At 54.8% G+C, this 25,338-nt stretch overlaps 2 protein-coding genes and 1 non-coding gene across 4 annotated transcripts in view; 1 reads left to right on the top strand and 2 right to left on the bottom strand.

Moving 5' to 3' along the window:
• The window catches only part of PALD1 (phosphatase domain containing paladin 1), a 48,159-nt gene extending 34,804 nt beyond the window's left edge, over nt 1-13,355 (bottom strand). Inside the window, exon 1 of one of the 2 annotated variants that reach the window (XM_064145051.1) lies at nt 13,229-13,355. The gene's annotated coding sequence lies outside the window, so the exon portion shown is untranslated. Of the gene's footprint in view, nt 1-7,003; nt 7,024-13,228 lie in introns of those variants that run through there. The other variant, XM_064145052.1, reaches the window with a different exon arrangement.
• Nucleotides 13,356-19,524: 6,169 nt separating this feature from the next.
• Nucleotides 19,525-23,629, bottom strand: EIF4EBP2 (eukaryotic translation initiation factor 4E binding protein 2). Its single transcript, XM_064145050.1, has 3 exons — nt 23,455-23,629; nt 22,547-22,723; nt 19,525-22,454 (listed from the first exon to the last, which is right to left on the bottom strand). The coding sequence occupies exons 1-3, from the start codon at nt 23,591-23,593 to the stop codon at nt 22,423-22,425; spliced, it is 348 nt and encodes a 115-aa protein (XP_064001120.1). The 5' UTR covers nt 23,594-23,629; the 3' UTR covers nt 19,525-22,422.
• Nucleotides 23,630-23,764: 135 nt separating this feature from the next.
• Nucleotides 23,765-23,836, top strand: TRNAE-UUC (transfer RNA glutamic acid (anticodon UUC)). Its single transcript has one exon. It is a non-coding gene; the product is annotated as a tRNA-Glu (tRNA).
• The last annotated feature ends 1,502 nt before the right edge of the window (nt 23,837-25,338 follow it).

Here is a 25,338-nt window from a genome sequence, read left to right as displayed (position 1 = left end):
TATCAGGGAGTGACAGGACTGGGGGGAATGGAGCAAAGCTGGAGGTGGGGAGGAAGTTGTTGAGCATGAGAGTGGTGAGAGGCTGGAATGGGTTGCCCAGGGAGGTGGTTGAGGCCCCATGGATGGAGGTGTTTAAGGCCAGGCTGGATGAGGCTGTGTGCAGCCTGCTCTAGGGTAGGGTGTCCCTGCCCATGGCAGGGGAGTTGGAAATGGCTGATCCTTGTAGTCCCTTCCAACCCTGACTGATTCTGTGATCTTATGATTCCACATGAGGAGTGGGTGCCAAGAGGAAGCTGCCAGCCTCTTTTCAGTGGTGCCCTGTTACAGTACCATGGGCACAAGCTGGAACACAGCAGGTTCCACCATCCCCTGACATCACACTGCTTCACTCATGTCTGCACACACAGGATGAGGTGGGTGGGGGAAACTCTTAACATCAGGTGGAAAATGATTCTGCCTGTGGAAAAGTTGTTTGTGGTGTTGAAAGTGTTCTTGGTGGCACCAGCCTTGATGGAATTTGAAAGGGATGAGATGTGAGGCTGCAGCATCTCTCTTAAGAGGAGAGGCTGAGAGCCCTGGGGCTGTTCAGCCTGGAGAAGAGCAGACTGAGAGGTAGTCTGATCAGTGCTTAGCAAGAGGAACTTTAGGAGGAAGTTCTTCACAGAGAGAGTGATTGGCATTGGAATGGGCTGCCCAGGGAGGTGGTGGAGTTGCTGTGCCTGGAGGTGTTGAAGCAAAGCCTGGCTGAGGCACTTAGTGCCATGGTCTGGTTGATTGGACAGGGCTGGGTGCTAGGTTGGACTGGCTGAGCTTGGAGGTCTCTTCCAACCTGCTTGATTCTATGATTGTCTCCCAAACAGAGACACAACAGAGCATTCAGCTCCGAGAAGTGACCAGGCAAGTGAGATAGGAGCCCCAGGAATCAGTCTGACAGTCCATTGAGGGGCTCAGGATTAGCCCATAAAATCATGTTTGTTTCCCAGCAGTTGAACATAGCTAGGAAAGACTCAGCAAATGCTTAGGCAGGCAGCTTACCCTTATACAGAAAACCAGTAATTTTCTTATTTGACTTAAAAGAACTTTGCTGCATCCAATGTCTGCCTGGCATGTTAAAATTGGAGTCATTCCCCAAAAAATCAACAAGGCTGCTGGGGTTTGGCTTTGTTTCGCTGCCACTACGAGAAGTCAGGAGGCTCAGATTCAACCCACGTGGATTTTATGATGGAGTGAGCTGGGACAGCTTTACTATGAGGGGGGTGAGACACTGGAACAGGTCGCCCAGAGAAGTTGTGGATGGCCTGTGCCTGCAAGTGTTTAGACCAGGCTGGATGAGGCTTTGAGCAACGTGGGCTAGTGGGAAGTGTCCCTGCCCACGGCAGGAAGGCTGGAACTAGATAACATTTAAGGTCCTTCCCATCTCAAGCCATTCTAGTATTCTGTGATTCCACAACAAGTGAGTTTTCATGGAGTTTCATAGAACATTTCATAGCATGACCAGTTGGAAGAGACCTCCAAGCTCAGCCACTCCAACCTAGCACCCAGCCCTGTCCAATCAACCAGACCATGGCACTAAGTGCCTCAGCCAGGCTTTGCTTCAACACCTCCAGGCACAGTGACTCCACCACCTCCCTGGGCAGCCCATTCCAATGCCAATCACTCTCTCTGACAACAACTTCCTCTTAACAGCCAGCCTACACCTCCACTGGCACAACTTCAGACTCTGTCCCCTTCTTCTCTTGCTGCTTGCCTGGCAGAAGAGACCAACCCCACCTGGCTACAGCTCCCTTCAGGTACTTGTAGACAGCAATGAGGTCTGCCCTGAGCCTCCTCTTCTGCAGGCTGCACACCCCCAGCTCCCTCAGCCTCTCCTCACAGGGCTGTGCTCCAGGCCCCTCACCAGCTTCCTTGCCCTTCTCTGGACACCTTCCAGCACCTCAACATCTCTCTTGAATTGAGGAGCCCAGAACTGGACACAGCACTCAAGCTGTGGCCTGAGCAGTGCTGAGCACAGGGGCAGAAGAACCTCCCTTGTCCTGCTGGCCACACTCTTCCTGAGCCAGCCCAGGATGCCATTGGCTCTCCTGCCCACCTGGGCACTCTGCTGCCTCATCTTCAGCTACTCTCTACCAGCATCTCCAGGTCCCTCTCTGCCTGGCTGCTCTCAGCCACTCTGTCCCCAGCCTGTAGTGCTGCTTGGGCTTGTTGTGGCCAAAGTGTAGAACCCTGCACTTGGCCTTGTTCAATCTCATCCCACTGGCCTCTGCCAGGCACTGATCCTTGGGGAACACCACTGGCAGCACTTCCCTTGCAAGATGTTCCATTTAGGAGTTTCCTTGCCTGCATGCAGAGACAACCTCCCCTGCACAGCACAGAATCATAGAATGGTTTGAGTTAGAAACATCCCCAAACAGGTCAGGCTGCTCAGAACCCCAACAAACCTGATTTTGAATGTTCCAGGGGATGAGGCTTCCATCACCTCCCTGGGCAATCTGTTCCAGTGTGTTCCATCCCTGCCCCCTCCCTGCATCTTCTCCCCAGGGCACAGAGAGACCCCTCCAGAGATACTCACCAAGCCAGCCCATCCCCTTGCCATCACTCATAGCCCTAAGCTCAGGGACTTAAAAATCAAGCCTGGAACAAGTGTGGCTTGCTAACAAAGAGCCCATTTTCTCCCAAGCCACAAACACCAGAGACACCCAGCAAGGGCATATGCCACCAGAACAAGCCACCACTGTTCTTCTCCAGGTGTTTTGCCTAAATTCAAAGCTCCAGTAAGCAGCTGGTTAATTGTTCCTAACGAGGAAGCAGAGTCTATGGGCATGCAATAGATAAATGCTTCCCTTCCTATGCCCATCCCCCTTGGTCAGGCACTGGAACGCTCTGCCGTGGGAGGTGGTGGAGTTATGGTCCCTGAAGGTGTCCAAGAAGCTTGTGGATGTGGCTCTTTGGGATATGGCTTAACAGCCACGATGGTCTTAGGCTGACAGTTGGACTTAGAATCATAGAATCAAGCAGGTTGGAAGAGACCTCCAAGCTCAGCCAGTCCAACCTAGCACCCAGCCCTGGCCAATCAACCAGACCATGGCACTAAGTGCCTCAGCCAGGCTTTTCTTGAGCACCTGATGTTGACTTGATGATCTTAGAGGTATCTTCCAACCACAGCCATTATTCTTTGTCCCACCAAGCCCAAGGGTGGATGGGGAACTCCAGACTGCACCAGAGTGCTGCTCAAGCATCCCAAGAGACAGCATGCAAGCTTTGTGGCCTCTCCCACGTAAATCACAGCAACATCCAGTGCTCAGCCCCCCCCCCCCACCTCCTCGCCTCCCAGAGCTGCTCCTCTCCCTCGCCATGCAGCACAAGGGTTATTCCCGTGGCCAAGGACCTGGCAAGGACTCAAAGCCAGAGCAAACAATGGACTAAATATAGAGGGAAGCAGCCGGGCTGCAGCTGCAGGATGCATCTGCCCCAGCTGCTGTGATGAGGAGGAAGCCTGCACTTGCCTGACCGCCTCATTGTCAGCAGGAAATCAATCCAAGAAATCTCCCTCTGTGCATCCCCAGGTGATGTTATCTGGGGCTTTCTCCTATGTCTTTATATGTTTGGTTGCACTTTATAAGAATCACAGAATCACCTGCTTGGGAAAGACCTCCATGTCCAACCATAAGCTAACACCTCCCAGCACACAATGGTCAGACCACGTCCTGCAGCACCTCATCCAACTGTCTTTTTAACACCTCCAGGAGCTCCATCACTTCCCTGGGCAGCCTGTTCCAGTGCCTGGTGCCAAGACTAGGGGGAATGGAGCAAAGCTGGAGGTGGGGAGATTCAGGCTGGACATGAGGAGGAAGTTTTTCAGCATGAGAGTGGTGAGAGGCTGGAATGGGTTGCCCAGGGAGGTGGTTGAGGCCCCATGGCTGAAGGTGTTTAAGGCCAGGCTGGATGAGGCTGTGGCCAAGCTGGTCTAGGGTAGGGTGCCCCTGCCCACGGCAGGGGGGTTGGAACTAGATGATCCTTGTGGTCCCTTCCAACCCTGACTGATTCTATGATTCTATGACCCTTTGAGTGAAGAAATCTTTCCTGATATCCAGCCTAAACCTCCCCTGGTGCAACATGAGGCCATTTCCTCTCATCCTGTCACTCATTACATGGGAGAAGAGACCAACCCATCTAAGCTACAACCTCCTTTCAGGTAGTTGTAAAGAGATACAAGTGGCAGAGAGTTGTAATGCAAAGCCCTTTGGGGAGCAGCAGCAGCAGTCACAACACCCTCCAAACGCATCCATCCCTTCCTCAGCTGCAGGGCAGCTTTTGGCACCCAGCCAGCACGGATGCATCCATGAGGATCCAGGGGGGGGCAGGAAACACCAGAGCAAGCCGGCAGGAAGCCTCAGCGCTGCCAGAGGGGCATCAGGGAAGCCTGGAGGAAGCGCTGGAGCTGAGCTCTCCTGCTCCAGCATGCTCTTTAACCTTCTTTTTCTAAACCCAGTGAGAATACAAATCAGACAAAACCAACAGCAGAGCTGGAGATATCCCAGAGCTGAGGCTGCGTGGGAAGCAGGCTCCTGTTGTTCCAGGTGATGCTGGGAGGAAGCAGCTCAACCTATCAAAAAAAAAACAAACCCAACTCTCTATACTAAAACAAAAAGGAAAGATGAGAAGAAATGTGTAGAATGGTTTGAAACACATCCTTCACCCACCAAGGGTGAAAGAAGGCCAGGGAGCAATGCCACCCAAAATCACAGAATCACAGGATGCTTCAGGTTGGAAGGGACCCTCAAAGGTCACCTTGTCCAACTCACCTGCAGTGAGCAGGGACATCTCCAACTATATGAAGTTGTCCTGGGCCTCATCAAGTGTGACCTTGAATGTATGGGACCTCCACCTCATCCCCAGGCAACCTATTCCAGTATTTAACTACCCTCACTGCAAAGAGATTCTTCCTGATGTCCAACCTAAATCTGCCCTGCCCCAGCTTCAAAGCATTGTCCCTCATCCTATCACTACAAGCCCTTCAAAACAGTCCCTCCCCAGCCTTCCTATAGATCCCCTTCAGATACTGAAGGCCATGATAAGGTCTCTCTGGAGAGCCTTCTCTTCTCCAGGCTGAACAACCTCACCTCTCCCAGCCTGTCTTCATGATACTTTAAAACATACCTTAAAAAACAGAATTGCTTTGGTTTGAGAAGACCTCTAAGATCATCAAGTCCAACCATCAACCTCACACCACCATAGCCATTAAACCATGTCCCAAAGGGCCACACATGCACATCTCTTCAATACCTCCAGGGACAGTGACTCCACTACCTCCCTGGGCAGCCTGTTCCAATGCCTGACCACCCTTTCAGCAAAGAATTTTTTTCTGATCTCCAACCTAACCCTCCCCTGGCACAATTTCAGGTCATTTCCTCTCATTCTATCACTTGGTACTAGGGAGAAGAGACCAAGCCCCACCTCACTGCAACCTCCCATCAGGGAGCTATAGAGAGCTATGAGGTCTCCTCACAGCCTCCTTAAAACCAACCCCAAAGCACTTTGCAACGGGGAGGAAAAGGCTCTGGAAAAGGCATTGCGAAGCCAACTTTGATTCTCCAAGCCTTGATTGGTTTATGATGACTTTTAAAGGTACAAAAAAAATCCTCAGTGTTGATGGCCAAAACTACAACTAACTACACAGCATTTCCTAGAGAGGTATTTCCCAATGGGACTGAGATCCCTGCTGTCCAGCCTCTGTGCTTCACACAGCATAGAATCATGGAATCAACCAGGCTGAAAGAGACCTCCAAGCTCATCCAGTCCAACCTAGCACCCAGCCCTATCCAAGCAAATAGATCATGGCACAGAATCGTAGAACCACAGAATCAATCAGGTTGGAAGAGACCTCCAAGCTCATCCAGTCCAACCTAGCACCCAGCCCTATCCAAGCAAATAGATCATGGCACAGAATCATAGAACCACAGAATCAACCAGGTTGGAAGAGACCTCAAAGCTCAGCCAGTCCAAACTAGCACCCAGCCCTATCCAAGCAAATAGATCATGGCACAGAATCGTAGAACCACAGAATCAACCAGGTTGGAAGAGACCTCAAAGCTCAGCCAGTCCAGCATAGCACCCAGCCCTATCCAAGCAAATAGATCATGGCACAGAATCATAGAAACACAGAATCAACCAGGTTGGAAGAGACCTCAAAGCTCAGCCAGTCCAACCTATGACCTTTAGTCACTTGATTCAAAAGTCCTTAAACCCAGGGAAAGCTGCTGGAGCCATGGATATGGGGGAGAGAAATGCAACATCCAGGCATCTGGCTGTAAGCTGGAAGAGGAGAGATTTAGATTGGATACAAGAAATTCTTTAGAGTGAGGGTGGTGAGACACTGGGACAGGTTGCCCAGGGAGGGTGTAGATGCCTCCTCCCTGGAGGTGTTCAAGACCAAGCTGGATGGGACCTTGAGCAATCTGGTCTACTGGAAGGTGTCCCTGCCCATGGCAGTGGGGTTGGAACCAGATGACCTTCGAGGTCCCCTCCAAGCCAAACCACTCTATGTCACCCCAAAAAGGTGAGTGTGACTCTACACCCCACCACAAAGGTGGCCACCAACAGGGAGTATGCAAGTGCTGGGTGGGAGGTACCAGAGTGGCACCAGGGCTGCCACCACACCTGTTTTCTAGTGCATTAATCGGCAGTGTTAAATTTTCCTCATTAGGCAAAGCCTGGGGGATGCAGTGCAAGAATTCATAGAATCACAGTATCAGTCAGGGTTGGAAGGGACCACAAGGAGCAGACAGTTCCAGCCCCCCTGCCATAGGCAGGGACGCCCTACCCTAGAGCAGGCTGCCCACAGCCTCATCCAGCCTGGCCTTAAACACCTCCAGCCATGGGGCCCCAACCACCTCCCTGGGCAACCCATTCCAGCCTCTCACCACTCTCATGCTCAACAACTTCCTCCTCACGGCCAGCCTGAATTAAGATACAAACTCAAGCGTCTCATTAGCAGGATACAAACCGGAGGACACTTCTTGGGCTGAGCCACCTCAGCTTTGCCCAGAGACCACCTGCAGCTGCTAACAACAGCCCAGGTGCAGTTTGACCTTTTTATGAGCATCTACCACACCCACCTTCTGCCCCACCCCCAAAGAAAACCTAAAACCTAACCTGCTCCTTTACTGCATAAAGACAGAGACAGACTGACTTGCTAGTCACAGGCTCACAGGAGGTTAGGGATTGGAAGGGACCCAAGGGGTCTGAGTCCAACCCAACCCCCCTGACAGAGCAGGACCACACAATCTAACACAGAGGAACACATCCATACATGCCTCGAAAGGCTCCAGAGAAGCAGACCCCACAACCTCTCCGGGGAGCCTGTGCCAGTACTCTGTGACCCTTACAGTAAAGAAGTTCCCCCTTGTGTTGAGGCAGAACCTCCTGTGCTGCAGCTTACACCCATTGCTCCTTGTCCTATCCCAGGGAGCAGTGAGCAGAGCCTGTCCCCTCTCCTGGCCAGCTCTCAGGTACTTATAAACAGTTATCAAATCCCCTCTCAGTCTTCTCTCCTCCAGACTAAGCAGCCCCAGGTCCCTCAGCCTCTCCTCATCAGGCAGTGCCCCCCAGTCCACTCATCATCCTCGTAGCTCTCCATTGGACCCTCTCCAGCAGATCCCTGTCCCTCTTCAACTGGGGAGCCCAAAACTGAACACAGTATTCAAGATGGGGTCTACACCAGGGCAGAGCAGAGGGGGAGGAGAACCTCCCTTGCTCTGCTGGACACACTCTTCCTAACACACCCCAGGATCCCATTGGCCTTCTTGGCCACAAGGGCACATTGCTGTGCCATGGATGTTATCCACCAGGACCCCCAGGTCCCTCTCCACAGGGCTGCTCTCCAGCAGATCACCTCCCAGCCTCTACTGGTGGAGTTTATTATTCCTCCCCAGTCCCCTGGGTGCTGCTTGGCAAGGCCAGGAAGTGGCCGAGGGACAGGCAGGAGATGCTCAGGCTGGCCAAGCAAGGGATGTTATGGGTGGCATTCAGCAGGAAGAGGAACAAAGCCCTAATTTGCAAGCTCCAGCGCTGCGGGCTGTGCCGGCAGCCTGCTGCCAGCGGTTTCAAGGTCTGCGAGCATGCTTACTGAGGAGTTTCCTTTCAGGCGTGCAAAGAGACAAACAAAAAGCCATAAAGGATGGAGATAAAGGCCGGGGTCATCTCCACAGAGACGCCCATCCTGTAGAGGAACCTTCCTGCAACACCAGGTCCTCCCCTCCTCATTGCGGCCCCACGCCCAAACCCTCTCCGCCAAATGTTCACTCACACACACACGCATCACTCCCACGCACACACACACGCATCACTCCCGCACACACACGCATCACTCCCACGCACACACGCATCACTCACACACACACACACACGCATCACTCACACACACACACACATCACTCCTACACACACACGCATCACTCCCACGCACACACGCATCACTCACACACACACACACACGCATCACTCACACACACACACACATCACTCCTACACACACACAGGCATCACTCCCACGCACACACGCATCACTCACACACACACACACGCATCACTCACACACACACACACACGCATCACTCCCACGCACACACACACGCATCACTCCTACACACACACGCATCACTCACACACACACACACACGCATCACTCACACACACACGCATCACTCACACACACACACGCATCACTCTCATACACACACACGCATCACTCCCACGCACACACGCATCACTCTTACACACACACGCATCACTCACACACACACACACATCACTCCTACACACACACGCATCACTCCCACGCACACACACATCACTCTTACACACACACGCATCACTCACACACACACACGCATCACTCACACACACACATGCATCACTCCCACACACACACACACACGCATCACTCACACACACGCATCACTCACACACACACACACGCATCACTCACACACACACACGCATCACTCGCACACACACACGCATCACTCACACACACACACATCACTCACACACACACGCATCACTCACACACACACACATCACTCGCACACACAAACGCATCACTCACACACACACACGCATCACTCACACACACACACACATCACTCTCACACACACACGCATCACTCGCACACACACACGCATCACTCACACACACACACACACATCACTCTTACACACACACGCATCACTCACACACACACACGCATCACTCTTACACACACACGCATCACTCACACACACACACGCATCACTCACACACACACATGCATCACTCCCACACACACACACACACGCATCACTCACACACACGCATCACTCACACACACACACACGCATCACTCACACACACACACGCATCACTCGCACACACACACGCATCACTCACACACACACACATCACTCACACACACACGCATCACTCACACACACACACATCACTCGCACACACACACGCATCACTCACACACACACACGCATCACTCACACACACACACACATCACTCTCACACACACACGCATCACTCGCACACACACACGCATCACTCACACACACACACACACATCACTCTTACACACACACGCATCACTCACACACACACGCATCACTCACACACACACATGCATCACTCCCACACACACACACACACGCATCACTCACACACACACACACGCATCACTCACACACACACACGCATCACTCGCACACACACACGCATCACTCACACACACACACATCACTCACACACACACACATCACTCACACACACACGCATCACTCACACACACACACATCACTCGCACACACAAACGCATCACTCACACACACACACGCATCACTCACACACACACACACATCACTCTCACACACACACGCATCACTCGCACACACACACGCATCACTCACACACACACACACACATCACTCTTACACACACACGCATCACTCACACACACACACGCATCACTCTTACACACACACGCATCACTCACACACACACACGCATCACTCACACACACACATGCATCACTCCCACACACACACACACACGCATCACTCACACACACGCATCACTCACACACACACACACGCATCACTCACACACACACACGCATCACTCGCACACACACACGCATCACTCACACACACACACATCACTCACACACACACGCATCACTCACACACACACACATCACTCGCACACACACACGCATCACTCACACACACACACGCATCACTCACACACACACACACATCACTCTCACACACACACGCATCACTCGCACACACACACGCATCACTCACACACACACACACACATCACTCTTACACACACATGCATCACTCACACACACACACATCACTCGCACACACACACGCATCACTCACACACACACACGCATCACTCACACACACACACACGCATCACTCACACACACGCATCACTCCCACGCACACACACAGGCATTACTCCCACACACACACGCATCACTCACACACACACACACAGGCATCACTCCCACGCACACACGCATCACTCACACACACACACAGGCATCACTCCCACGCACACACGCATCACTCACACACACACACACATCACTCACACACACACACACACGCATCACTCACACACACACGCATCACTCCCACGCACACACGCATCACTTTCACCTCCTCCTCGCAGGTTTCGTGCTCCGATGCCACCAAATTTCACAGCCTCTCACGCCACTTCCACCTCCTCCTCACAGGAGGTTTTGTGGTATCACCCCAGCAAATTCCACCCCCACCCATACCACTTCCATCTCCTCCTGACAGAAGGCTTCACGGTGTGACCCCCATAAAATTTCACACCACTCCCACGCCACTTCCATCTCCTCCTGACAGAAGGCTTCATGGTGTGACCCCAACAAATTCCTCCCCCTCCACGCCACTTCCATCTCCTTCTGACAGAAGGCTTAATGGTGTCACTCCAGCAAATTCCACCCCCCACCCATACCACTTCCATCTCCTCCTGACAGAAGGCTTCACGGTGTGACCCCCATCAAGTTTCACACCACCCCCACGCCACTGCCACCTCCTCCTCACAGGCGGCTTCACGGTGTGAGCCCCACCAAATTTCCCCCCGTGCTACTTCCACCCCCGGCGGCCCGGCCTGAGGCTAAGCAGCAGCCAGGGGTGCCCCCGGGTGGGGGTGCTGGGGCGGCAGCCGCACCGCAGCGTCCCCGCTCGCACGCCGGGGCGGCTGGGTGCCAGGAGGAGCTGGGGCAGGGCGCTCCGGGGGAAGGCGAGGGCTGTGATTTTGTGCTATTCATAGCTAACCACCAGCCCGCTTCCCGCCGGGAACGCCGGTGGAGCGGCGGGACGGCTCCATTTCCAAGGGCGGGGGCTGAGCCTCAAAGCCCTGCTTCTGCAGACCGCACCTTCTCGGCGAGACAAGCAGCACCTCGCAGCTCACCGAGCACCCACCGGGCACGCTTCGCCCCTGGCACGCCTGGGCAGCCCCAGGCTCGCTCTGCCGGGGCTCTCCTTCTGCCCCCAGCCCCCAGCTTTAAATCAAAGCCAAATCAAGCAAGTCCCAGGAGGGGATCTGCTCACAACCAGAGACCTGCCGGATATTTTTAGGCTCGGTGTCATTCGTGCAAAGACATAATCACTTCCTGCCTCTCAGGAAGGAAATGTCCCACCGCCGCTGCCTGCACGCCTGCCTGCCTGCCTGCCTGCCCGCCCGCTCCCTCCTCGGGCAGTGCCTGCCTGCCCCCTGCTCAGCACCCACCCGTCTTGGCAGGCAAAGGGTAGGAAACAGGACATAGCGTGGGATGGCCACAGTGCCAGGGAGAAGTGGTGTTCGTGCCAGAGAGAAGAGGTGTTCGTGCCAGAGAATTGATGCACCAGGGAAAGGGTTAGAGGAAGAGGTCCGGAAAAGTCCAGCAGCCATAGGAAATGCAGCCTGGATGCAGCTTCTGGAAGTTTTCAGCTCCAGCAGGGCAGGAGCTCAGCAAGAGCAGGCAACCTTTCCAGCTAGGGCATGCTCTTCATCCCAGGTGGCCTGGCACTGAGAATGACCATGTCCTACACAGGGCATGGATGTGCCAGTGCAGGTTTCCTTCTCCTTCTGGGCTCCCCAGACTGGAGAGACTCCAGAGCTAAACTCCAAACCCCAGCATGCAACCCAAGCATGGGTAGCTCCTCATCTTCTTCCACCTTCATCCTCCACAGGGAGCCACATCCTGCAGCTCCCTTTTGCACAACCAGCTTCCCAAATTACTTTCGGGGGTGTAAGGGAGGTAGCCAAGGGATGCAAACCTCAAAACTCACTTTGAGGCACTCAAGCCACAGCAAACATTCTGGCTCAGACCCTGCAGGGCTAGCTTCCAGGCAGCAAGAGAGACAGAAAAGTTCCTTTCAATAGGAAAAGGGACTGCAAAGGCACAGAAGTTGTTGGGGGGACGAGGATGCTGGGCCCCAAAAGTAGTTCTCTCTTTTCTAGAGGTCTGAAGTGCAGCACTGGCTGCAGATAAGACACACACACACAGGGTTTTCAGCACCTCATGGCCGTGCTGTGCACAGGGTTTGTGTTCCTGGGACAAAATAAAGCTTCATTCCCATCACCTTCCCCCACTTTGGCTTGGGGTGAGAGGACCTCTGCCCAAAAAAGCACCCCATGGGAGGGAAGCTGCTTCCATCAGCAGCACCTTCCCCCCCGGGAAGGGAAGGGCACCCCCGAGGTACCACCCAGCTCCATCCCCTTCTTCACTCATCCACCTGGGAAATGAACTCTCCCCACACCCGGGGAGGGGAAGAGCAAGGCATGGTTTGTCCCGGGATAGGAGGAGTGGAGTGCTTGGTCCCAGAGGGTCGAAATTCCCGTTCCGCGGTCGAGGGGGAATGCTCGGGCAGGGGTGGAGCATGCTTGGTCCTAGCGAGGGGGAAATGCCCGGGGCGGAGGGGATGCCGGGCCGTGGGGGAGGGTGATGCTCGGTGCCGGGGGGTGGGGTTGCCCGATGCGGGGGATGCCCGGTCCCGGAGGAGGGGATGCTTGCTTTCGAGGAGGGAGGATACACGGTCCCGGGGCGGGGGGTGGGAGGGTGGGGGGGACGCTCCGTCTCAGGGTGGGGGTGCTTGGCTCCGGGGAGCTGGGATGCCCGGTCCCCGGGGGTGTTGGTGAGGATGGAGAGAGGTCAGTACCTTGAGTGGGCTCCAGACTCAGCTCCCACGCCGGGCTGGCCGCGTCGTGGGTCGGTCCATGGGGGCGGCGGGAGCAAAGCCCCGCGGCCGCCCCGACCGCCGGAGCTTCGGCGGGGGAAGAGGCGGAGGTGGAGCCGGAGGAGGGGCAGCTCTGCCGCCCGGCCCCACCACGCCGTGCCCGCCCCGCACCGCCCCTCGCACCGTCCAGCCCCCCTGGCCAGAGCACTGGCCCCCGCAGGGTCCTTCTGGCTCGCAGCAGCCAGCACCCACAGCACCCTTCCCGTTGAAGCCCACCCTCACTACAGCACCCATCCGCCTGGGGACCCTCTGGCACGTAGCATCCCCCAGCCACAGCGCTCATCCCCTTAGGGACCCTCTGGCATGCAGCGGCCCCCACCCCGTTGAAGCCCACCGCCAGTCACAGCAGGACCACCATGGACCTCCCAGAGGAGGGAGGGATGTCTGTGGTAGGAGCCAAGATGAAGGATGCTGCTGCGTCCGGTGTGAAATGGTCTCTGGGGAACCCCTGATTCCCTTCTTTGTGGTGTCAAGGGTGATCACAGTACCACAGTATCACAGTATCACCGAGGTTGGAAGAGACCTCACAGATCATCAAGTCCAACCCTTTACCACAGAGCTCAAGGCCAGACCATGGCACCAAGTGCCACGTCCAATCCTGCCTTGAACAGCTCCAGGGACGGCGACTCCACCACCTCCCCGGGCAGCCCATTCCAGTGTCCAATGACTCTCTCAGTGAAGAACTTTCTCCTCACCTCCAGCCTAAATCTCCCTGGCGCAGCCTGAGGCTGTGTCCTCTTGTTCTGGTGCTGGCCACCTGAGAGAAGAGAGCAACCTCCTCCTGGCCACAACCACCCCTCAGGTAGTTGTAGACAGCAATAAGGTCACCCCTGAGCCTCCTCTTCTCCAGGCTAAACAATCCCAGCTCCCTCAGCCTCTCCTCGTAGGGCTGTGCTCAAGGCCTCTCACCAGCCTCGTCACCCTTCTCTGGACACGCTCAAGCATCTCAATGTCCCTCCTAAACTGGGGGGCCCAGAACTGAACACAGTACTCAAGGTGTGGTCTAACCAGTGCAGAGTACAGGGGCGGAATGACCTCCCTGCTCCTGCTGACCACACCATTCCTGATGCAGGCCAGGATGCCACTGGCTCTCTTGGCCACCTGGGCACACTGCTGGCTCATGTTCAGGCGGGTATCAATCAGCACCCCCAGATCTCTCTCTGTTTGGCTGCTCTCCAGCCACTCCGACCCCAGCCTGTATCTCTGCATGGGGTTGTTGTGGCCAAAGTGCAGCACCCTGCACTTGGAGCTATTGAATGCCATCCCATTGGACTCTGCCCATGGAAAGCTAAGGTCCAGGACTTGCTTCTGCAAGTGCTCAGCATGACTTTGAAAAGCAGACAGAACTGAAGCTCACAGAGGAATACACACTTTCTGCAGTCTTGGTGGGCATGGTGGAGAGGGTATAGATAGACCTGGCATCTGAAACATCAGCATAGCTCCAGCCCTCCAGGTCTCTTTGCAGTTCCCCTCCCCAGCTTGGGCCACTCAGAACCTGCTGCCCACTCATGCAAGGTCACAGAATCACAGAATTGTCGGGGTTGCAAGGGACCTCAAGGGTCAAGTGCCTGCCATGGGCACTTTCCACTAGATCAGGTTGCCCGAAACCACATCCAGCCTGGCCTTAAAAACTTCCAGGGATGGAGCTTCCACCACCTCTTTGGGTGACCTGTTCCAGTGTTTCACCACCCTTATGGTGAAGAGCCATGGCGGGTTCCTGTGATGGCTCTTCCTGCGATGGCTCTGCCAGTACCAGCATCAAGGTCTGCTCACCTTCTGCTGGTTTCCATCACAGCACAGAGCAAAGCCATGAGATGACTGCAGGCTTCCCTCACTGCCAACAGTCATTGCACTTACTCTGCTGCCATGAAAAGATGCTGGTTTAACTAAAAATCCATAAACCCCCAAATCTTTCAGCTCCTAACCACCTTTGCCCATTCCATTTGAGTTGACCTCTGCACCTTCAGAGGGCTCCATCTAGGAGGACCCACGTCCGAGACCTCCAACTCCCCAGCACTACAACCTTACTCATACCCAGCATCATCCCAGGGAGGCACCACCAAGGAAAGGTTTATGAGACCCCACCAGATGGAGAAAAAAGTGGATGAGGGTGTTGAGACATTCACCAGAGCCAGGAAGGAGAGCCAGGAATGTAAACGGAGCCTGGAGGCTGTCCGAAAATGGTAAGGGCTGGAAAGCAGTGCTGTAAAGTTTGTTCAGTGGGATCCTAGATACTAGCCAGGCTCCCAGCCTTCAGCTCAGCCAAAATATCCTTTCCTGCACTGTGCTGCTTGATCCTGCAGTCCAACATCCCAAGGCAGAGCCCAGCAGCTTCTGGTGTTTAAACTCCACCGTGAAACTCAAAATCGAGACCTAAAAATCCACCCAAGGCTTCACTCATTCCACTGCACATGTAATTCTCCTGGGTTAGCTCTTTTGCCTCTGGCCAAAGGGACATCTAGAAACTCCTCCTGCCTGAAGGAACACACCAAAATTCAAGGTTCTGCATGCACCCTCACCTTGCTCCACAAGCTTTACAAGCCAGGATTAAGAAAACCAAAAGCAGCACATAAGTTCAGGAGGAAACCAGTTGCTGCTCCCTGAAACTCAGCTGGACTTGGACTTGATAGCTGGACACCAATGATCTTGGAGGTCTTTTCCGTCTGAAATGATGCTGTGATTCTATGAGCCAGTGGGCGAAGAAGAGAGGACCTCCCCAATGCTCCAGCAGCATAGTTCTCTCTATCATGCACCTCTCCTCTGTTCATACACTTCAGAATCCACTAACATTTCAGAGTGAAACCACAGAAACCCATCACACACTGCACTGAGACAGAAATCCCAAGAAATCCTTCTCCTCTCCCTTTCCCTTTCCTCCCCATCTCTCCTGTCCCTTTTCCCCTCCTCTCCTCTCCTCTCCTCTCCTCTCCTCTCCTCTCCTCTCCTCTCCTCTCCTCTCCTCTCCTCTCCTCTCCTCTCCTCTCCTCTCCTCTCCTCTCCTCTCCTCTCTTCTCCCTCTCCCGCTCAATTTTCTTTTTTAACTCCACAGTCTTTGGGGTGCTCCTGAATAGAGACTTTGGGTAAGGAATGAGCCAGAATTTGAGGAGAAAATCCAGGACAGAGCAGCCATGTAACATGTTCAATATTGTTATTGATGATCCAGACCAGGAGATTGAGTCCAGCATTTGCACGTTTGCAGATGACACCAAGCTAGGAGCAGCTGTGGAGCTGTTGGAGGGTAGGAGGGACCTGGGCAGGTTGGATGGGTGGGCAGAGGTCAATAGGATGAGACTGAACAAGTGCAGGGTTCTGCACTTCGGCCACAACAACCCCAAGCAGCACTACAGGCTGGGGACAGAGTGGCTGAGAGCAGCCAGGCAGAAAGGGACCTGGGGGTGCTGGTAGAGAGTAGCTGAAGATGAGGCAGCAGTGTGCCCAGGTGGGCAGGAGAGCCAATGGCATCCTGGGCTGGCTCAGGAGCAGTGTGGCCAGCAGGACAAGGGAGGTTCTTCTGCCCCTGTACTCAGCACTGCTCAGGCCACACCTTGAGTGCTGTGTCCAGTTCTGGGCTACTCAATTCAAGAGAGATGTTGAGGTGCTGGAAGGTGTCCAGAGAAGGGCAAGGAAGCTGGTGAGGGTCCTGGAGCACAGCCCTGTGAGGAGAGGCTGAGGGAGCTGGGGGTGTTTGGCCTGCAGAAGAGGAGGCTCAGGGCTGACCTCATTGCTGTCTACAACTGACTGAAGGGAGGCTGTAGCCAGGTGGGGTTGGTCTCTTCTGCCAGGCAAGCAGCAAGAGAAGAAGGGGACAGAGTCTGAAGTTGTGGCAGGGGAGGTGTAGGCTGGATGTTAGGAGGAAGTTGTTGTCAGAGAGAGTGATTGGCATTGGAATGGGCTGCCCAGGGAGGTGGTGGAGTTGCTGCCCATGGCAGTGTTGAAGCCAAGCCTGGCTGAGGCACTTAGTGCCATGGTCTGGTTGATTGGATAGGGCTAGGTGATAGGCTGGACTGGATGATCTTGGAGGTCTCTTCCAACCTGGTTGATTCTATGATTCTATGTGTGCCTAGTCCAAAGGAGAAGGTTCCCTCACTGCCTTCTGCATCCCTCCTCCTAAATTCCACTTTTTCTCTCAGGATCATCCTGGAGAGGTGCATAAGGAACAAGAGAAGAGTTATCATCATCATCAGGTCAACAGCAGAGCTGCTGCTGCAGTATGCACCCATATTCATGGATGGTGACAGCAGGACCATGCCAAGTACATCCAAGCTAGGAGTGTGTAATGGGACCCCAAAACTCAGATCCCAGCTTCACCCATGGGACTTGACATGAACATGGATGGTTTGGGAATGTGGAGCACTGCTGTGGTATTTCGCAGCTGGAGCCTGCATCCTGTAGTTCTGAGCACATCAGGGGTGGGTTTATAGAATCACACACTAGTTTCAATTGGAAGAGACCTCTAAAGGTCATCCAGTCCAACCCCCCTGCAGTCAGCAGGAACATCTGCAACAGGAGGAGGTGGCTCACAGCTTCAAACAACCTGACCTGGCATGGTTCCAGGGATGGCACATCTACCACCTCTCTGGGCAACTTGGGACAAGATCTCACCACCCTCAGTGTAAAACATTTCTTCCCTCTCTCCACTCTGAATCTCTCTCTTTCAGTTTAAACAAGGGGATGATCTCCCCTTGTCCTATCTCAACAGGCCCTGCTAAAAAGTCTGTCACCAGCTTTCTGACTATCTCCTTTAAGCACTGAAAGGCCACCAGAAGGTCTGCTTTGAGCCTTAGGATCCTCACAGCAGCAGGCTTCCAGCACTTGCATCACTGCTGTAACCTTCTCTGACCCTGTTCCAACAGATCCATGTCTTTCTTGTGCTAAGGATTCCAGAGCTGACCCCAGCACTGCAGGTGGGGTCTCAGCAGAGCAGAGAAGCAGAATGCCTTCCCTCCACCTGCTGCCCACACTGCTGGGTATCAGCCCAGGACACAGCTGTCTCTGGGCTCTGGGAACCCAGTGCCAGCTCATGTCCAGATTTTCCTCCACCAGCATCCCCAAGTCCTTCTTCTCAGGGGGCTGCTCTCCAGCTGTTCATCCCCCAGCCTGTGCTGATGTGGTGGAAGGTCAGTTGATATCAGGGATTGTTCCAACCTAGGTGCAGAACGTTGCCTTGTTGAACTTCATGAGGTTACACCAATCCAACTTCTCCAGTTTATCCAAATGCTGGCATTTTGCTGAGACTCCTACCAAAACTGGACCTCTGCAGGCAGGTGGAGGGGACACCCTGCTCCCCCTCAACTTCCTCCTATGGTGGAAAAGGCTTTTGAGGCTCGGCCCCTTCCCATGGAGTGGAGAGTGTAAAACCAGGGGAGGTCTAGGCTGGATGTTAGGAGGAAGTTGTTGTCAGAGAGTGATTGGCATTGGAATGGGCTGCCCAGGGAGGTGGTGGAGTCGTCGTTCCTGAAGGTGTTGAAGCAAAGCCTGGCTGAGGCACTTAGTGCCATGGTCTGGTTGATTGGATAGGGCTGGGTGCTAGGTTGGACTGGATGATCTTGGAGGTCTCTTCCAACCTGGTTGATTCTATGATTCTACCAGGCTGAACTTGCTATTTGGTTTAAAATTCAAGTGACAACTGCCCTGGACCAAGACAATTTGTGACAACTCATGTGGGAAATTGTTGGGGGGGGTGTTGTGAATTAACCTCAGCTTAACCTCAGGGGTTTATTTAGAGTCTGGCATGGACATGTGCCATGGTCTAGTTGACTGGACAGGGCTGATAGGTTGGAACTGGATGAGCTTGGAGGTCTCTCCCAACCTGGTCAATTCTATGATTCTATGTCTGAAGCAGAACCTTCTTTAGCACCTCTTCACTTTGATGCCCAGGCCTATAAAACAGATCTTCCTGCCCAGGAAATTTTGCAATAGAGTCAGCCCCTTAACCCAGGGTGGTTGGTTCTGCTTCTGTCTGTTCTCTGGTCTTTATAACACCAACTTCTGCCAGGCAAGAGGCGAGGGCTTGCTCCCAATTTAGAGTCCTGGCTCTGGAGTTATTTTTTTACCAGCTTGGGAATTTGGAATGTATCTAACCTAAAGAATTTAGTAAAGGAAAAAGTGAAAAATAACTAAAAGAGAGAGTTGGCCATGTGGGGGGTGAAGCCCAGAAAAGATAGGATTGGAGAATGCACTTTGTGCCCCAAAGTCAGTCAGAAGAAACCTCCAGCAACTTAATAGAACCAAGATCTTTATTATCTCACTGTAACAGCAACCACCGGCGAGAGCTTTTCTCCTCCCAAACACCTGTTTGAAGACGGTGAAACAAACCCAATTCTGTACCCTGACTAGCAGAGGAGCTGCCCCAGCAAGGCCAGGCACTCCCTCCCTGCTCTTCAACCCCGAGCCCTGTTAGAAAACTGGGAGAAAGTGGCTGGGATGGGGAACGGAGGCAAAAGATCAGGAAAGGGGGCACGGAGGGAAATAAACAACAAACCCACAAAAACCAAACAGGTGGTTTCCTTCCAGCTCCTGTCCCTAAGTTGCATTGTCCTTAGGTATTTTCTTCACTTTCTGGCTCGCAGAGCAGGTTTCCCACAAACCAAGTTGGCCGCATCCGAAGGTCCCCTGCACCTGCGGTGGTCATCCCTGCTCCACAAAGGATATCCTCACCCCCTCGCCCTCCATCTGAGGGCCTCGCAGACCTCCTAGGATCTTTCAGCTTTAAAGGAAAATATATTTATTTCTATATAAGATATATCTCTGTCTACCACCCACCCACCCACCCACGCACGCACACACACGCTTCGACTGGCACTCACTCGTGCGCCTAGGACAGCCGGCTACGTCTTCACGTCGCATCCCACCCAGCGCTGCTCGTCCCAGGGGGAAAGCTGGGAGAAACACCTCCCTCCATTGGTTGTTTTCTGGGTTGTTTGGGGGTTTTTTGCCTTTTCCTCCTAAAACGAGCAGCAACCACCTAGCACCACTCCTTGTTGTTGGCAGATGGGCGCTCACACCCAGCTGACCTGCGCCTGACGCACCTAGAGGAATAAATTACCGGACAGAAAGTGCACAAAGCCTGCGCTACGGATGCTGATGCGGGGCGGATCCATCCCTGGCATGCAGAGCCATCACCCCAGCATGCAACGGGTCCCCAGGGCTGGGTACCAACCCTGGTGAGGGGGAGCAGGCACTCAGGTGGGAGCTTGATAAAATGGCACTTGAGAAGGTCATAAAAGGTGTTGATGGCACTCAATAGGTAGTAAAAGAGATGTAAGGTGGGGGAGGTGGTGGGTTTGAGGCGCACAGCATGGCACTGCTGCGGTGTCCCCAACCAGGCACTCCCTCACCAGATGTTCCTCTTTAAGAAGAGTCACACCAAAAGTAGCGGGGGGAGGGTTGAGATACAGGATGGCAGTGACATGCCAGGCTGGCAAAACTGCCAGCAGCAGGAAATTTATCCACAGCAGCATAACCCAGCAGAGAAAGCTGGTGGATGATGGCACTGATGCCAGCATCCTGCAAGCAGAGTGACCCAAAGAGCAAGCAGGCACTGGCACCCTTGCAACTGGAGCACCTTGGAAAACAAGTGGATGATGGCACCAGTGCTGGCACCCTGCAGCTGGAGCACTCCAAAAAGCACATGGATGACAGTACCAGTGCTGGGACCCTGCAACTAGAGTGCCCTGAAAAGCACGTGGAAGACAGCACAGGCACCCTGCAACTGAAGCACCTTGAAAAAGAAGTGGATGACAGCACCAGTGCTGGTACCCTGCAAGTGGAGCAACCCAAAGAGCAAGTGGCACCAACACTGGGACCCCACAAGCAGAGCACCCTGAACAGCAAGCTCACAACGACACTGATGGCAGCATCCTGCAACTGTAGCGCCCTGAAGAGCAAAGGGACAATAGCACCAACGCTGGGACCTTGCAAGCAAAGCACCCTGAAGAGCAGGTGGATGACGGACACTGACAGCAGCACCCTGCAACCAGAGCACCCTGAAGAGCAAGTAGACTATGGCACCAACGCTGGCACCTTGCAAGCAAAGCACCCTGAAGAGCAGGTGGATGACAGGCACCGACAGCAGCACCCTGCAACCAGAGCACCCTGAAGAGCAAGTGGACAATGGCACAAAAAACAGGATCCTGCAAGTGGAGCACACCAAGAGATGCTCCCACCTGCAGCACCACATCCCTGCAGCATCCTGCATTCCCCCCTGGGCTATTCCTGAGACATCCGATGGTGCCAAGGGATTTTGCTCCTGCATTATTCACATTTTAAAAGGCGAGGGGGTGGGAGAAGGTTTAAAAAACAAAGCACTTTCCCAGAGATGCTTGTCCCCAGCCCCAGAAAAATAAAGAAGCATTGTGGGTAAAGTGCCCCATTTTAGTACCAACAGCAAAATAAAAACAAGGGTGGGGGTTTTTTTTGTAACCTATGGCTCCAAGTCCTGGCTGGTGGGTCAGGGATACATCCCCTGGTTGAAAGGCCACAACGGAATAAATCCGGGTAGGAGAGACGCAGAAGCACTGCCCGACGCTGTTAGGGACCAACACAGAGCCCCAGAGCACCAAAGGGAAGGGGCTGCCAAATCATCCTCCACCAAATGCCAGCAGGTTCTGGAGGATCTGACCTCCCCAGGGTGCAAACGGGCACTTGGAGTTTAGAAGTGACCCCTTCTCCCTCCTCCCAAGGGGCTGCCTGAATTTTCCAGGAGAAGGGGTGAACAGGGGGGATGCAGCTCTGGATCACCAAGCTGCCAGCTAGAGGAGGTTTGGGGGAATGGCAGGGGCGTTTGTGGAGCTTGGAGGGAGCGTGAGGCATCAAAAGAGGCAAAGGGATGTTTTAAGAAGCCTGGTGGAGATCAGGCTGCTGGTGGGTGGAGGAGGAGGAGGAATAGGGCTGGATCTGGAAGGGCTCCTATGGTCGGCACGCGCTGGGACCAGTCACCCATTAGAGAGGGAGTGAAGCCAGAGCCACACTCCCCAGAAAAAGTGGAGGGGATGCAGGTAGGGAGGAGGGTGTGGTGGGGACTGCTGCCACCTCCGCCTCGCCAGGACGGCTCCTGCTAAGCCGAATGGGGGGTGCACAGGTCTGGGGAGTCGCCACTGCCGCTCCGTGGTTCCCGCTCAGATGTCCATCTCGAACTGAGCATCGTCCCCTAGCAAGGAGGAGAGAAGTGTTAGGAGGAGAGGATCAACCCCCCCACCCCAATTCCCTGCCCCCATCCCAACTCCGGCAGAGGTCCCTTACCCACGGACGGCTTCCCCTCCTGGTGGTTCAAGCTGTTGGCGTCTGCTTTGGGCTCATCACCAGCCGAGCCGGGGCTGGTGACGCCAGGTATATCGGGGAGGTGACAAGGCGGTGTCTGAGCCATGGGCGAGTTGCGACGGTCCAGCAGGAACTTGCGGTCGTAGATGATCCGAGTGCCTGGAAGCAGGGTACAGAGGCGAGAAGGATGCAGCCTGGCGGCACGTGTTTTCCCAAGAGAGTCTCCCAATCACCCTGGCCAAGGACCCATGCTGCAGCCCCAAGGATAAGCGGCCGGGGGTGGGGAGGGTTGTGTGAACCGCCACCGCCACGCTGCCTGCTCTTATCTGGGCACAGCGGGCGATAGTTCGGCGCTGGATAAACACCCCCAGCGGCACCTGGCTACCAGCTGCCCACGGGCTGGGCAAAACTCATGGTAGGGATGGGGACGCATCCCGGAGGCGCCACCCCGAAGTCTTCCCCATGTCCCTGCACCCCCCGGCCACGACTGAGCAATGCTCCCACCCGGAGGGGTCAACGCAGGATGGTGTAGAGTCCCCCTGCCCTTCGTCACCAATATCTCCAGAGGCATCCAGCCGCGCCGGTGTCACCCCGCTGCCACCCCGGGACTCGCTGTCTCTTGCCCTCCCCGGGACTCGCTGTACCCCCCGTTACACCCCGGGAACCCCCTAAACCCTTCCCCAAACGTCCACTTTGAGGACAACAAACAGGAGGCGCTTTCTGTACACCACAGACAGACACGATCTGGTCGCGACCGAGGAGCGAGAGTAGCGATACCCCCGCGACAGGCGGAGTTCAACGACCCGTACGGGCGGTTGGAGAGAATATCCCCAGCGCGGCCCCGCGGCCACCGCCCCGCCAAGGCCTCGGTTCCGGCTCCGGGCTCTTACCTCCCGGTGTGGTGGAGAAGAGGGTGCCGCCGGGGGTGGTGCAGTAATCCGAGGGGAGCTGCGCCGCGTCGCTGAGGGTGACGGTGCGGGTGGGGATAGCCCGGCTCTGGCTGGGCTGGCGACCGCCGGCGGACGACATGGCCCCGCGCTATTGTCCCCGCGGAGGCGGTGCAGAGCAGGCACCGCCCCCGTCCCGTCCCCGCCGTGGTTCCGCCACCTCCCACCGGCCACCCCCCGCGCCACCGCCGCGCAACCCCTGACGCGGCGGCCGCCAGCAGGGGGCGGGCGAGAGGCGCCCTGCCTGCGCCTTTCCCACGTGGTCTAGGGGTGAGGATTCCTGGCTTTCACCCAGGCGGCCCGGGTTCGAGTCCCGGCGTGGGAAGAACCCTTTTGGGAAGCGGCGGGACGTGCAGCGGGAAGAGTACTTTTGGGAGGAGGAGGAGGAGACGGGATACACACACACGAGCGGTGCAGGAAGTGGGCTGTGTTAAATGGCCTCTCCACCAAAATCTTTTGCCTGAGTGGGCAGGGAAAGAATGTGGATGTATCCCCATACCCCCAGAACCTTGGGAATCACGAACCCCCAAGGCTTCGCCATCCTCAGACAACTAGGCTGCTCCCCTTGTGATAAAGTACCAGTTAAGAAGGCTGGGGATCCTGTGCACTGAAGGCCATCAGGAAAAGGGCATGTATACTCCTATTCCAAACAAATCATCAGGGAAAGATGGGAAACTCACCCAGAGGGCCACGCCAGACCCAGATCACTGGGGAAAGAGGATCACTGCAAAAAGGATGCATCCCCATGTCCCACATCAGGAAAGGGGATGCATCCCCATATCCCACATCAGGAAAGGGGATGCATCCCCATATCCCACATCAGGAAAGGGGATGCATCCCCATATCCCACATCAGGAAAGTGGATGCATCCCCATGTCCCACATCAGGAAAGGGGATGCATCCCCATATTCCAAATATAGCATCCTGGAAAGTTGGGAATCCTGTGCCCTGAGATCCACACTAATGAAAGGGAAAGTGTGAAATCAAAGCATACAGGTGAAGGACCCCTAAAGTTGCACAAACACAGGGCCCCAAAGGCCAGATGTGCATTCTTCATTAAGGAGCAATAAGGTATGTCTGCCATAAGCAGCTCCTGGCCAAGCTGGCAGCTCATGGCTTGGACAGATTCCCTCTGATATGGGTCAAGAACTGGCTAGAGAGCTGGGCCCAAAGAGTGGTGGTGAATGGTGCCACATCCAGCTGGCAGCTGTCACTAGTGGTGTGCCCCAGGGATCAGTGCTGTGCCCAGTCCTGTTTGATACCTTTATTGATGATCTGGAGCAGGGGATTGAGTCCAGCATCAGTAAGTTTGCAGATGACACCAAGCTAGGTGCAGGTGTGGAGTTGTTGGAGGGTAGGAGAGCCCTGCAGAGGGACCTAGACAGGATGGATGGGTGGGCAGAGGCCAAAGGGATGAGATTGAACAAGGCCAAGTGCAGGGTTCTACACTTTGGCCACAACAACCCCAAGCAGCACTACAGGCTGGGGACAGAGTGGCTGAGAGCAGACAGGAGGAAAGGGAGCTGGGGGTACTGGTAGATAGTAGCTGAAGATGAGGCAGCAGTGTGCCCAGGTGGGCAGGAGAGCCAATGGCATCCTGGCCTGGCTCAGGAGCAGTGTGGCCAGCAGGACAAGGGAGGTTATTCTGCCGTCCCTGTGCTCAGCACTGCTCAGGCCACACCTTAAGTGCTGTGTCCAGTTCTGGGCTCCTCAATTCAAGAGAGATGTTGAGGTGCTGGAAGGTGTCCAGAGAAGGGCAGGGAAGCTGGTGAGGGGCCTGGAGCACAGCCCTGTGAGGAGAGGCTGAGGGAGCTGAGGGTGTGCAGC

The sequence above is a fragment of the Pogoniulus pusillus genome, chromosome 6 (genome assembly GCF_015220805.1).
Source record: "Pogoniulus pusillus isolate bPogPus1 chromosome 6, bPogPus1.pri, whole genome shotgun sequence".
NCBI classification, from domain to species: domain Eukaryota; kingdom Metazoa; phylum Chordata; class Aves; order Piciformes; family Lybiidae; genus Pogoniulus; species Pogoniulus pusillus.
The sequence above is the reverse complement of the archived record's forward strand: the minus strand, read 5'-3'. Positions and strand labels throughout refer to the sequence as shown.

Coding starts and splice junctions, on each gene's coding strand:
- EIF4EBP2 (XM_064145050.1), bottom strand. CDS start 23,593: ATGTCGTCCGCCGGCGGTCGCCAGCCCAGCCAGAGCCGGGCTATCCCC. Junction 22,724..23,454: donor CTTCTCCACCACACCGGGAG/GTAAGAGCCCGG, acceptor CCCTGCTTCCAG/GCACTCGGATCATCTACGAC. Junction 22,455..22,546: donor GGAGGGGAAGCCGTCCGTGG/GTAAGGGACCTC, acceptor CCTCCTTGCTAG/GGGACGATGCTCAGTTCGAG.